The sequence below is a fragment of the Adiantum capillus-veneris genome, chromosome 3, assembly GCF_014529385.1.
Source record: "Adiantum capillus-veneris isolate H3 chromosome 3, ASM1452938v2, whole genome shotgun sequence".
NCBI classification, from domain to species: domain Eukaryota; kingdom Viridiplantae; phylum Streptophyta; class Polypodiopsida; order Polypodiales; family Pteridaceae; genus Adiantum; species Adiantum capillus-veneris.
Window position 1 is genome coordinate 69,662,218 of NC_140933.1, and position 14,572 is coordinate 69,676,789.

The following is a 14,572-nucleotide window of genomic DNA, read 5'->3' on the forward strand; positions in this document are numbered from 1 at the left end:
ATTCATCTAAAGACATGATATTCTCTCTAATGTACTAATAAGAATGCAAATTCAAGGTTAGAAAAGCAAAAAATATGCCCACCTTGATTGGATAAGAATGGTGCAAACAAGCTCTGTGAATAATTTTATAAACGACTCTTGAGACAATGTAACATTGTGGATTGACCAAAGATCTTGTTCAACTACAGTACAATGCAAGTTTTTTGCCAAGGTTATGTCTACTCTTAATATTTTATCAGCATCACTTCCTGTGGTTGATAAAATACCTGACCAATAATCTACTTATTCTGCAAAAACTACCTGCCTTCAGATGCAATCCACTCAAAATATAACCTTAGCATAACAACAATTATAATAAACAACCAAAGTGCTATGGTACTCTTTGCCAATCATGTCAAAATCAACTGATGACAATACCACCATCATTAAAAAGAGCAATTATCATGTTAACATAGACTAGCCAGTTTGCTGAAAACTCGCGAATGGAGAGTCATACCACACTAAGAGCAAGTAAAAGTAAGAATTTGCACCACTCGCCTTGCTAGAAACTTTATTAAACACAAACCACATTTGATTAAGACCATACACACATGTTTTGTTGGAAATTGATGGCCTTACAAAGTGGAACAATTGAAAACATCCACTCACCTTTTCAAGTAGAAGAACCACCTTATTTCATGTTGTTTCAAAAGGAACATTGGCAGCAAGAATTCGACAATATGAATATAGGACAGACAGATTATTGCCGTAACAAGAACCAAGAACAATAAGATGCAACAACAAGCAATGAGAAAATATGATATAATTGAGCTATATAAATCAAGAATTTGGTAACTTCACTGACGCCTTGCCTAAACACACATAGAACTAATCCCCACAATACTACAAATAAGGATAAAGTGTTGAACCAAGATGAAATATCCTAGGTATTACTAGTAGACTTGTAGACTCGAACACATGCCAATGACCTGGTTACTACACACGCGTGCTTGGTTAAGGCTTCGGGCTGCCACCTTGGGGACTAAGTGACACGGGCATTAAGGGGGTGGGATCTACGGTGGCATGAAGGAGATTACTTTTGGCGGCGCTGACAAGATCTACGGTGCTCGATGATCTCACCGTAGATCCACGCCCATGCCCGTGTCGGGGCTGCCACATCGCCCGTCCGAACAATTCCTTGGGACCGTGTAATCCAGTGCTCGAAGAAAACCTAGGTTTACTGTAATCCCACCTACAATTTTTTTTGAAAAAATTAGTGTAATTTGGTGTAAAAACCTTCTCTGTTGTTTCAAATATGCCCCGGTGAACTGGCTCACAGACGAAGAACGTGGAGAAGATGCAAGAGCTTATAGCGTGGCAAAAGGAAGCTCCGCCATGAAAAAGGACACCGTCGAGCTCTGCAGTGAAAAAGGGCAAACAACCCACGCTTCGCGCCTGGAGTTGCGACAAAAATACACATGAGGCGTGTAGCGTCACAGCTAGATTCGTTTTCTCTCTCAGGACCATTGTTTTTTTGTTAACAGAGCTCCACCATGAAAGCAGCAATGAAGGCTACACACACACACACACACACACACACACACACACACACACACACACACACACACACACACACACACACACAGATTTGTTTTCTCTCTCAGGACCATTGTTTTTTTGTTTAACAGAGATCCACCATGAAAGCAGCAATAAAAGCTACACAAGCAAACATGGAGAGGAAGAGAATGAGTCTTTCTTTTGTAAGCTTACTTAAAGACTGTGTTAAGAAGAAGGATTTGTACCAAGGCAGTAGGATACATGCTGATATTTGCGACAGTGGGTTACTTGAAAAGAACGCATACTTAGGGAACATGGTGGTCAGTATGTATGTCAAGTGCGGTGCACCTCTGAGGGCGCAACGAGTCTTTGACGAGCTTCTTGTTCGGGATGTCATCTCTTATAATGCATTGATTGCAGGATATGCCCAACAGGGGCAGGGCCAGGAAGCTCTGTGCTGCTTTCAACAGATGCAAAGTGAGGGCCTCTCTCCAGATGCAATCACCTATGTGTGCATCTTGAAGGCGTGTGGCTCTACGCAAGATGCTGATATGGGCACAAAAATTCACGATGATATTCTTAGTCAGGGGCTGTTGCAGAAAAATGTTGTGCTTGGCAATGCCTTGGTCGATATGTATGCCAAATGTGGTGCACTTCAGAAAGCACAAAAAGTGCTTGAGGAGCTTTCTGTCCGGAATGTCATCTCTTGGAGTGCATTGATTGCGGGATACACGCAACAGGACGAGGGCCAGAAAGCTCTAGGTTGTTTTCAGCGGATGCAAAGTGAGGGCCTCTCTCCAGATGCAATCACGTACGCGTGCATCTTGAAGGCATGTGGCTCTACGCAAGATGCTGATATGGGCATAAAAATTCACGCTGATATTGTTAGTCAGGGGATGTTGAAAAAAGATGTTGTGCTTGGCACTGCCTTGGTCGACATGTATGCGAAATGTGGTTTACTTCAGAAAGCGCAAAGAGTGCTTGAGGAGCTTCATGTCCGGGACACCGGCTCGTGGAATGCATTGATTGCAGGATATGCCCAACATGGGCAGGGCAAGGAGGCTCTGGACTGTTTTCAGCAGATGCGAAGCGAGGGTGTCTCTCCAAATGCAATCACCTATGCGTGCAACTTGAAGGCATGTGGCTGTACGCAAGACGCTGATATGTGCATAAAAATTCACGATGATATTGTTAGTCAGGGGCTGTTGCAAGAAAATGTCGAGCTTGGCAATGCCTTGGTTGACATGTATGCCAAATGTGGTGCACTTCAAAAAGCACAAAAAGTGCTCGAGGAGCTTCCTGTCCGGGACGTCGTCTCTTGGAATTCATTGATAGCAGGATATGCACAACAGGGCCAGGGCCAAGAAGCTCTGAGCTGTTTTCAGCGGATGCAAAGGGAGGGCCTCTCTCCACATGCAATCACCTATGCGTGCATCTTGAAGGCATGTGGCTCTATGCAAGATGCTGGTATGGGCACAAAAATTCATGATGATATTCTTAGTCGGGGGCTGTTGCAAAAACTTGTCGTGCTTGGCAATGCCTTGGTCGACATGTATGTGAAATGTGGTTTACTTCAGAAAGCACAAAGAGTGCTTGAGGAGCTTGATGTCCGGGACGTTGTCTCGTGGAATACATTGATTGTGGGATATGCCCAACAGAGTCAGGACAAGGAAGCTCTGGACTGTTTTCAGCGAATGCGAAGTGAGGGTGTCTCTCCAAATGCAATCACCTACGCGTGCATCTTGAAGGCATGTGGCTCTACGCAAAATGCTGATATGGGCATAAAAATTCACGATGATATTGTTAATCAGGGGCTATTGCAAAAAAATGTTATGCTTGGCAATGCCTTGGTCGACATGTATGCCAAATGTGGTGCACTTCAGATTGCACAAAAAGTGCTTGAGGAGCTTCAAGTCCGGGACGTCGTCTCGTGGAATGCACTAATTGCGGAGTATGCCCAACAGGGGATGGGCCAGGAAGCTCTGGACTGTTTTCAGCGGATGCGAAGTGAGGGCATCTCTCCAGATGCAATCACCTATGCGTGCATCCTGAAGGCCTGTGGCTCTATGGAAGATGCTGATATGGGCACAAAAATTCACAATGAAATTGCTAGTGAGGAGCTGTTGCAAAACAATGTCGTGCTTGGCAATGCCTTGGTCAATATGTATAGCAAATGTGGTGCGCTTCAGAAAGCAGGAAAAGTTTTTGAGGAGCTTCTTGTCCGGAATGTGGACTCTTGGAATGCATTAATTGCAGGTTACGCGCAACAGGGGCAGGGCCAGGAAACTCTAGGCTGTTTTCAGCAGATGCAAAGCGAGGGCCTCTCTCCAGATGCCGTCACCTACGCGTCCATCTTGAAGGCATGCGGCTCTATGCAAGAGGCTGATATGGGCATTAAAATTCACGCTGATATTGTTAGTCGGGCACTGTTGAAAAAAGATGTTGTGCTTGGCAATGCCTTGGTCGACATGTATGCCAAATGTGGTGCGCTTCAGAAAGCACAAAAAGTGCTTGAGGAGCTTTGTGTCCGGGATGTCGTCTCGTGGAATGCACTGATTGCGGGGTATGTGCAAGAGGGGCAAGGCAAGGAAGCTCTGGACTGTTTTCAGCAGATGCGAAGCGAGGGGGTCTCTCCAGATGCAATCACCTATGCATGCATTTTGAAGGTATGTGGCTCTGTGCAAGATGCTGATATGGGCATAAAAATTCACGATGATATTGTTAGTCAGGGGCTGTTGCAAAAAAATGTCATGCTTGGCAATGCGTTGGTCGATATGTATGCGAAATGTGGTGCTCTTCAGAAAGCACAAAAAGTGCTTGAAGAGCTTTCTGTCTGGGACGTCGTCTCTTGGAATGCATTGATTGCGGGATACGCGCAACAGGGGCAGGGCAAGCAAGCTCTGGGCTGTTTTCAGCAGATGCAAAGCGAGGGCCTCTCTCCAGATACAATCACCTACATCTGCAGCTTGAAGGCATGTGGCTCTACGCAAGATGCTGATACGGGCACAAAAATTCACAATGATATTGTTAGTCAGGGGCTGTTGCAAAAGAATGTCGTGCTTGGCAATGCCTTGGTTGATATGTATGCCAAATGTGGTGCACTTCAGCAAGCGCAAAAAGTGCTTGAGGAGCTTCCTGTTCGGAATGTGGACTCTTGGAATGCATTGATCGCAGGATATGTGCAACAGGGGCAGTCCCAGGACGCTCTAGGCTGTTTTCAGCGGATGCAAATCGAGGGCCTCTCTCCAGATGCAATCACCTTGAAGGCATGTGGCTCTGCCCAGGATGCTGATATGGGCATAAAAATTCACGCTGATATTGTTAGTCAAGGGCTGTTGAAAAAAGATGTCGTGCTTGGCAACGCCTTGGTTGACATGTTTGCTAAATGCGGTGCACTTCAGAAAGCACAAAAAGTGCTTGAGGAGCTTCCTGTCCGGAATGTGGACTCTTGGAATACACTTATTGCAGGATATGCCGAACAAGGGCAAGGCCAGGAAGCTCTGGGCTGTTTTCAGCAGATGCAAAGCGAGTGTATCGCTCCAAATTCAGTCACCTATAGTTTCGTCTTGAAGGCTATGCTTACGGCTTGAAGGCATGTGACATTACGCAAGACGCTTACATTCATGATGAAGTTCTTAAATCGAGCTAGAGGGGATCCACTTCTAAATGGTCGAATGTACAAATCCCATCACTCAAGTACTACCCAAATATGTATGAAACAAACACAAAGGGCAAGCAAGCAGCTCACACGCTAAGCCAGAAAGGTTAGAAACTACAAGATGGTAGTATCTCGATGTTAGTGGAGCTGCCATACAATGCATTGCTTTACTTGATAGAAATGCTAAGAAGAATCTAGTCTCAACAAATCTGGAGGATACTTTGTCAACCACATCTACAGACCCCATTTGAAGTGAAGAGTAGCAATGTCATGCCATGCATTGATAAAGCATCTTTCTTTGTTGCTAACTGGAGCACTTAGTCCCATTTTGAGGAAACTGAATTTCACGTGGAAGTCCAGGGAGTTTAAATGTTGATGTGGTCCTTGGTCCACTTGTGCTACACTGCTATTCTTATCTGTTCCAGATTCACTAGATGAATTTTTGCAGAGAAGGATCATGTGGCAACCATTGACAGTGAAGCGTCAGCTTCTATTTCTGAACACAGCCAATTTTGAGATGAGCAAGCTTAATGTCCAATGGGAAATTTCCAACAAATGTTATGCTTCCTCATCAAAGAATCGTAGAGGATGGACAATTTGGTACTGGAATACTCAGCACCCTGCAGACAGGGAAAGTCTTGGTGTCGAAAGCACTAGTCCAAGATAATAAGTGATGGTGATGAGCCTTGATGGGCTGAAGGCCAGTGAAGATAGGAAAACGACTTAATAGAGTAGCTCACTACAAAGAAGCCTTTGAAGATGTTATGAAAGCCAAACAAAGTTATGGCTTTTAAAATCACACCTTAGTGCCAACAAGTTGCAAAGACAAACAACTCCACAAAGAGACATGATAATGGAGGCAAACACAGCTCGGGACCATCTCAGAAAATGGGACAAGTATCTATAAACAAGAGAGGTTGCATGAGTGCTACTTATATGGCCTCTCCCACAAGGCACAATATTCCGAAACGAAGGCTATTGTGGCTACCAAAGTTCGCAAGGTAGAGGATCTTTAGTTGTCCTAAAAGCAAATTACTTGGTTTCAAATGACTTGAAGTGCAATGTAGTCCCCAATATCTTCTTCAGTGTCAAGGCTACTTGGCAGAAGTGTGTTGCCATCACGAAATGTTGGCTATAGCATTCCAACTTGGACCATGATGACGCAAAACAAAATATGAAAACAAACCAATTTAAACCACACCAGAAAGAGGACATTGAAGACATTGTCAATAGGAAACAAAGTTTACACATCATCTCAACCATACTGCACTTTGTCAATATTCTAAATGCTCATAAAATATTGAAATGATTAACGGTTGCATCTAAACCTAAAAAAAAAGACACACCAACATAGTTTATAGTTTCTCTCACAACTTTGTTGGTAAAGTTCTTATTCTTGATCATATAAATATATGATCCAATCAAACATAGACGCATACTCAACTACTTGCATCACACATTCCATTGTTTGCTTACATATGGATTTCACATTTTTTTATCTCCTTTAGGGTTGGATATATTATGCTCGTCATATTTTAGTTTGTGTTCGATGCTATTTGGAATCTCAAGAAAAAACTCCAAGGTCTATCGATTTGGTAATATATGTTTGATGGTATGTAGTAGCCATGGCTCACAATTTTTGGTGTCAGTATGTGTGGTGTGTGTGTGTGTGTGTGTGTGTGTGTGTGTATTATACATGCATATATGTCTACACACACACACACACACACACACACACACATCCAAAGCTTTTCTCCCATGCCAAGAGAAGTGGTGGCATAGATGCTCATAGCTAGACGAGTGTTGGGGTGGAGCCTCAACAATTAATTACGTCTACCATAGAAAGAGGCACTAATTTTTGTGACCCCAAGTAGAGCAAAGTGCATGTGCAAATAACCACCATGATATATCCCTAGGGCTTGAGCTTCCTAAGACTAAGGAAGCCTTACCTATTTTCTAGTACCCAAATAATGAATCGGAAGGCACCGAGATAGAGAAAGAGAGTACATAGCAAGAGAGTATCGAGATGGTTAAATATGAAGAAGTGATTGTTGCCAGGCAATCGGCCAAAGAGAATTGAGTCAACACCGATAATAGAAGTCAAAGCCGACAATAAAAGGAAGAAGAAGGTAGAGACACCAATCAAGGAAACGAAGGACCATTATGTATCTGTCATAAAATCTAATATCTAACTTTCCTAAATGATTTTCTCATATTAAATTGGCCATTTAAAATGAGAAGATAAAGGGATCAAGAGTCATAACATTAATAGGTGCTACTAGACTTATCTTAATAAGGGATCAAGAGGAGAGATAGTCTTTCAAAGAGCAATGTGAACTCAATGAAGCTGTAAATGGCCTTAGGTTAAGCTTCATTAAGCTTGCAAAGGGTAATGCTAGAGTCCACTGGGCCTAGGATTAATGGGAAAGTCTATTGCTAACTCTAGATATTTTAGACTATTCAATATGATCTCTAAGGTTGCTATGGACCTTCAAGTGGCCCCACTTGCATAGGGCAATCCCCTCTTGTAGAGAGATGAGAGAGAAGACACACAAACACTTTAGAACTCACCCCTTTTACTTAAGGTATAAAGGACACATGTCAAGCACCTAGCTATGTTGCCCCCAAGCAAGCCCGATTCCCATTGGATAGCCATCTTGAAGAATCAACGCCAAAAAGAGGGAGGGAGGGGGGCGGCGGGTCGATAGGTCTCTCTCTCTCTCTCTCCTCTCTCTCTCTCTCTCTCTTGCACCTCAAGAAAGTTCATTTTAACAATGTGAAGACTCCTTCTCATGCCTAAGAGAAGTGGAGAAACCTACACCAACAACACTTGACCATGGAATGAAAATCCAAGCAAGTGCCAAGCTTACAAGCATGCTCATCTCCTTCTCCACCTCCATTACTATGATATGCTATGCTTTATGAGTGAAAAAATGTGAGAAGAACAATTCTTCCTTGTATGAATACTTCTTCTTCTTCTTCTCTTTCCTCACTCCATGTTAGCTCTCTCCGCCTTTGAAGGTGTTTGAGTGAGGCCCTACCAAGTGTAATTTTGGGGCGTGAAACTTTCCATCTTCATGGCATCAATTGGGGTTTGAAGAAGACAAAGATTGTATTGTAAACAAGTTTCTCTCTCAATGGGAGAAGTTATAATACAAAGTCCTTTTGGACGGGGGACTGGCTCCAAGTATATCTGGTCCTCAACTATTGTTGGTTTTAATCCCTCTCTCTTTTTCAACTTATTTTGCATGCCAAGCTAACAAGTTGTGTTGTTTCTTGTTACAAACTCCAACCAAGCACTTTATTTCTGCTCCTAAGGAATCTCCTTAATGAAATACTCTCTCTTGTTGATATGATTATGGTACGGTTAAGGAAACTAGCTTAATTTTTTCACATTGGTATCAGATTATAGGCTACTCTTTTTTTTCTTAAGAAGAGAGGTCCGAGGGTAGACTAAATAGGTTGAAATTATCTCTTGCAAGAGCACACATAATTTTTGTTTAGCATGGCTGAAAATAATGAAGAGAGTAGGATTAATGTTGATGACTTTGATCTTGCACATGATGGTGCTACTAATGATGGTCGTCAGTTTGTGAATTATCTTGTCTCTAGGCTTCAACAATCCATGGACAATCCCGCTCTTCAAGGAGAAGTCCAAAAACAACTTCACACACATGGTATTCTTTCAATTGCCCAAGAAGAGAGAGCTCCTAGGAAGACTCTTGGTGAGATCTCCAAAAGAGGACTCTATGGGTGATGAGAAAAATTGGCATGAAGAACTCCCAAGAAGAAAAAAGAGAGAAAGAGGTCACCCTCTTATCCATCTTCATCGCCCTCCTCTGAGGAGAGGACATTGGAAATCCTTTACCGCATAGAAAAGGTCCAACAAGCTCAAGAAGTTCAAAGAGTGAGGAAAGAACATCACTCTACTCACCTACGATGGTACCTTCGGTGCCACTGACAAAGTCTTAGCTTTCACACAACAATTCAATGCGGCCTTTGGAGATGAGGGCTTTACAGAATCTTCTAAGCTATGACATGTTGCTATGCACTTTCAAAAGACCGTCAGGAAATGGTGGGCTAGTCTACGGGCTAACGGACAAGCTCCAAAGACATGTAAAGACTTAAGAGCTTCCATTATGAAGAAATTTCTTTCAAGGAATGCCGAACATAAAGTTCTCACCGAATGGCGAAGCTTGATGATGTCTCCATATGGGTTTATCCACAAGTATGTAGAAAAGTTTTGGGACCTACATCTCAAAGCCACTGTCTACAAAAACATAGGCTCTAGAGAGAAAAAGGAACTGTTTTGTGTACCCAAAGACATGAATGAATATGTCAATTCTCAAAGGCCCAAAACCATCTTGGTGGTCATTCACCACACCATGGTTGCTTCAAGGATTAATTTTTTTTAAGGGAAGGTATCTATGGGAAAGTAACTTTGAGGGCCTTCACACTCCTTGAGAGTTGGAGCAAAAGAATGACCTTAAAGAAAGTGTTGCCAATCAAAAACAGTTTGGAAGCAGAAGTAACTAGCCTTCCTAATTTCAATATCAATTGTCGATGTGATGCTGGGCCGTTTCTGATCCAAGAGCAAAAAACTAGGATTTTATTGCCTTAGTGCTTCAATCCATACTTGCCTCTAGTTGGTTAGATACCTCTTCATGTTTTCATCAAATTACTTTGGGACCAATTACGACATCCGAAACTGGAAAAAACTATGCCTTGTCAGAGAAATGTTGGTAGTCGCTTTAATGTCAATAAGTATTCTAGAAAAAACTTTGAAATTAAAGCAACAAGAATTTTCAAGCCTTGCCAAAAATTTTGTAGAATTTGTGAGGGTCTGTCCACTCGTGCAATCTGATTTGAAGATGCTCATACGAGCTGATGCATAGCCAATAGATCTCAAAGTGTAAGTAGACGAGGTTTAGGGTGTGCATGCACTCCTAAGAAAATTGGTAATATTGATAGTGGCCACCCCTTGTATGGACGACCTCATGTGAAAATACCACCACATAAACGAGTCATGGTGTTCTGCAGACAACAGTGATGGCATGCTGTGAGAGAAGTGAAGCTGTGTAGCTTGGCTCTAGTTGCTATAGAGTCGAGAACTCTTTTTCAGTCCAGCGTGTACCGAACAAAAGAGACCCCATACAATTTGGTGCAGGTCTATGTTGCCCTCTCCTTGGACTAAGTCGGCTTGCACATGGTGGATTTCACCTTTGACCTCCTCTGCCAAGAGATTCTGCATATGGCCAACCCCGACTTTCTCTCCACGGTTTGCATGATTGAGCAAAAAAAGACCATGCCTTCATGAGAGAGATCGCGAGAGAGACCACCATGCATCCATGCTTCCTGGAGAGGGAGACAGATTGAGAGAGCAACTGGGAGGGAGAGAACAAGAGTCCATGCCCTATGTACTTCCCCTCCCCCATAACTACCCTTTGTCCCTAAACTATGATACCAATATGAGGAGACTGAGAACTGATGCATGCAACTCTCCACCCCATCACACTATGTATAGACCCTTGGCCTGCCAAATATAGCCCCTTGAACCGCATGAGCATCCCAACCCTTGGCCTACCACCCAAACCTACCTTAGGCCTGATGTACGAGCTAGCTTCAAGCGAAGGCAACTATCCTTAAAGAGGGTTAACAAGGTTCGACACTTTCAAGTTCTACTTGTTTTTTTGTCTTTAACCTTTCATTTCAAAAAGATTTCTTTGTTGTGAAAAGCAAAGTGCTTTGATAGACTTAGCACGAAGCAAGGCTTCTATTCCGTGCCAGAGTACTATCCATTGACTTAGTGTTAAGGATAATGGCGCATATGCTTAATAAATTGGCAATAACAGGATATAAGATCACAATTACATTTGGCAATGATGAACTATGATGTATCCATGCCAAGCACATATGGCATCAACTCACACTATTGAGACCATCATTGATGCCAATGGATTATCACTTTATCTTTTTGATATGCATGCATGGCATGTTAGTGCAGTGGGATTCATTCCATTGAATCCTTGTTTATGCTTGTGCTATACCACCAGCTACTTTGTTAAAAAGGAACTGAGGCTGGTAGATTGGCTTGTGACTGTTGTATATGTCTACAAAGACATGCACTTTACATCATTGGATCTATGCACAAGGTGGAGTTTTACCAAGCACCGAGCAAACTTTATCGAGCGAAGAAAAAAACCGAGCAATATCCAGAGAGAGAGAGAGAGAGAGAGAGAGAGAGAGAGAGAGAGAGAGAGAGAGAGAGAGAGAGAGAGAGAGAGAGAGAGAGAGAGAGAGAGAGAGACCACAACGAGTAAAACTTTGGTCAAATTAAATACAAAACATGATACTTTTGCATGAATCACTCATCATGATATCACAAGAGAAGAAATTATTTGTTGCCATTCTCAAGTCATCAACAATAATTTAGTGAACACTGATATCATTTTTGAACAACAAATTAATTATAACATTTGGTTTCATCAAGTACAAAACATGATACTTTAGCATAAATCGCACTCATTATCGATGAAGGCATGTCTTTTATTTGGCTTGTCGGAGGTTTGAACATTGTATCGTGGATCTCGCACCATCCTTTTAGCCTCAACCTCAATGTACACTGGCAAGGCACTTCAATTAAGCAAAAAATGAACACATCAAAGCAAATAAATGGACTTTGAATAGTGCAAAAAAAGATTTTGCAAAATCATTTAAAACCGCATCAATAGCCACCTAACTATTGTCAAATATTGCCATGAGCATACGTAGCTTGAAAAAGCAAAATTTAAGTAAGAAGAGGCACTCAAAAAATAACATGTCCATGAACAAAAGAAATGGAATGCTCACAAATGATCAAATGGGTTCTCAGAGGGACGTCTATTCTCCTCATCCACCACATCTGCAGAAGTTGAGGCCTCATGTTTGTCTTGCCCTCTGGATTGGGGATGAAGTAGAGATGACACATATGTCGAGATCAAAGCATCATCACTATCCAATGCTGCACAAGCACGTCCTGAAGAGAGACATGCTTTGAGAAAAGGAGAAGTCCCACAACCAAACTCCAAACAAAGGCCCTTCGGCCTACATAAGAGCTCAACAAGACTAGCAATGAAGTAAGAGCTACGTTGCATGCATCCTCGCCATGCAAGTCCAGAATCCATGACTGCGTAAGCGGACTCTGTCAAGTAGTGTCACATGATGGTATCTGTAGGAGTCATGCCTATTGCACGAAACAATGACATACTCTCATCAAGGTAAACCAAAGGTGGTGCACCTTGCCTATGAATGAAGAATAGCATTGAACTATCACACTGCAAAGAAACATGACAAACACTTAGAATGTTATAGTTTAATCATTACATACACTAGGCACAAAAGAAAAAATAAATCAACCTCTTGATGATCTCCACCCACATCCACAAATCCATAAGATGAATGATGAATAACAATCAGTTTGACGATGAATAACCATGTTAGATGCTCTACTCATCTTCTCAATCCAATGAAGAGTATCACCTACCATATAGAAATCTGATTTTCAACAAATTCAAATAAAGCAACAATAAGGTTTGCTTAGTATAGAAGATATTGATACCTGCAATAGATCCCAAAACAACAAGCCATCCATAATTTGCCAATGTACTATGCGTCAAATGAATGGCGGCTCTCACATGCTCCTCAATGCAAGTATCCCATGGATGTTGTGAGGGTGTAGAATGTAGGATACCTCCAAAAGGCAAGTCAAGAAACACAAAATCAGTAGCCCATGGAACGAGCCTACCATCTCTCCTGTATCCACTAGCATCTGTAGACCGGACTCTGACCATATGCTCGTGTAGGGGCATCCATATCAATGACTACACACAAGAACGAAACTCACGTGAAACGGTAATATAATCCCTTGATATAGCTAAACATCTATGATCTCTCGGTGCCTGTAGAACAAACTGCTCTATAGGGAAAACAAATCGCACCGAATGATGCAAACTCTCTGTGCCAATAGCATCTGTCAATTATAAACAATGAGATCACCAAACCATGGGTGCATTTTCATAACATAGTGCAATAAAAAAACAATTACAAGATTAGCAATCCTTTGTGAGTTAAGCAAACTATATTATTTATGGACGCACCTCTCATGTCAAGCTCCTCCTCTACCTCGTGTTGCTTCCCCTTATGTTTTGGTAGAGAAGCTATCAAGGAACACAACCAAGCGAAGATATTAGTGATCCATAGCAAAGAGATGAATAAAAGTACATGCTCACACATGTCATAAGATTAGTTAACCTTTTATTTTATGCTCACACCTGTTATTTTTGTTGCAACTATTCTCTCATGTTGCTTCCCTGTATCTTTAGGGAGCGAAGCTGTCAAGAATACATTAATCATGCTCAATAGCCATGCACAAAATTCACCAAAGACTGTGTTATATCTCACAAAACATAGACAAAGTCATTAAAGAGACTCACATGCATGAACGGATCTATTATCATGTATGGTCTCACTCCTTGCATTTGCATCAGATGTGTCAACAGCTGTAGAGGGATTTGAAGTCCTCTGTGCATTGTAGATCTCTCTCTCACGACCCAACACATAATTTTGATCCATGTCTATCCACCAAGGACAGTGATCTAGCTCCCACTATGATTGATGATGCATAGTGGGAGGATACATGCTATCCTCACCATCAACATGGACCTAAGATCGAGCAAGCAAAGGAATGACTAGAATGTGTTGTTTATCCAACAAATGATAGAAGTATCTAACAAAAAATACATAGCAAACTTTTAGATTATCACAATGAAACTCACAAAATACAAAATAAAGTTACATTTTAGTGACCACTACCTATATAGCAGTCTTTGTGAAGCCATTCAATAGTAGTCGATCTTCTTAAGAGCTTGCAGCTCAGCATCACTATTTCTGCCCTCCAAAGACACCTCTAATGGAAACATGAATTTACAAGCCTCTACTATCATCTCTCCATAGTAGAGCTCCAATGTAACTGCTAGAGGAATTGTGATTCCATCTGGCACATCCACATAGTCAAGAAAAAGTATCTAAGCACCATCAAGCACTCTTTGTATAGCACCCTCTCTTTTCAACCAACTATAACAATCAAGTGATATAATTAAAAAAAAGATAAATTATAAAAGAAACAACCAAAGATAGAAACCCAAACTCGTGTTACCTACCTACGGAATCTATGGTCACCTCGAGTCAATCCGTAAGCCGCTCGTGCAATCTTGCTAGACTTCAACAATGATAACCATAAGATCTTATTTTTCATTTTTGCATCGTGAAGAGCAATTAAATTAAGCTTCTCTAATGTCGCCCAACTCTTTTGGCCCCATTTCAAACTCATTACTTTATCAA

At 41.8% G+C, this 14,572-nt stretch overlaps 1 protein-coding gene across 1 annotated transcript; it reads left to right on the forward strand.

The window, feature by feature from the left end:
• Positions 1 to 1,286: 1,286 nt before the first annotated feature.
• On the forward strand, positions 1,287 to 6,349 carry LOC147461062 (pentatricopeptide repeat-containing protein At2g39620-like). Its single transcript, XM_086508690.1, has 2 exons — positions 1,287 to 1,464; positions 1,670 to 6,349. The coding sequence occupies exon 2, from the start codon at positions 1,677 to 1,679 to the stop codon at positions 5,124 to 5,126; it is 3,450 nt and encodes a 1,149-aa protein (XP_086364816.1). The 5' UTR covers positions 1,287 to 1,464; positions 1,670 to 1,676; the 3' UTR covers positions 5,127 to 6,349.
• The last annotated feature ends 8,223 nt before the right edge of the window (positions 6,350 to 14,572 follow it).

Bases quoted from the DNA above. Each gene is read 5' to 3' on its own strand.
- LOC147461062 (XM_086508690.1), top strand. From the start codon at position 1,677: ATGAAAGCAGCAATAAAAGCTACACAAGCAAACATGGAGAGGAAGAGA.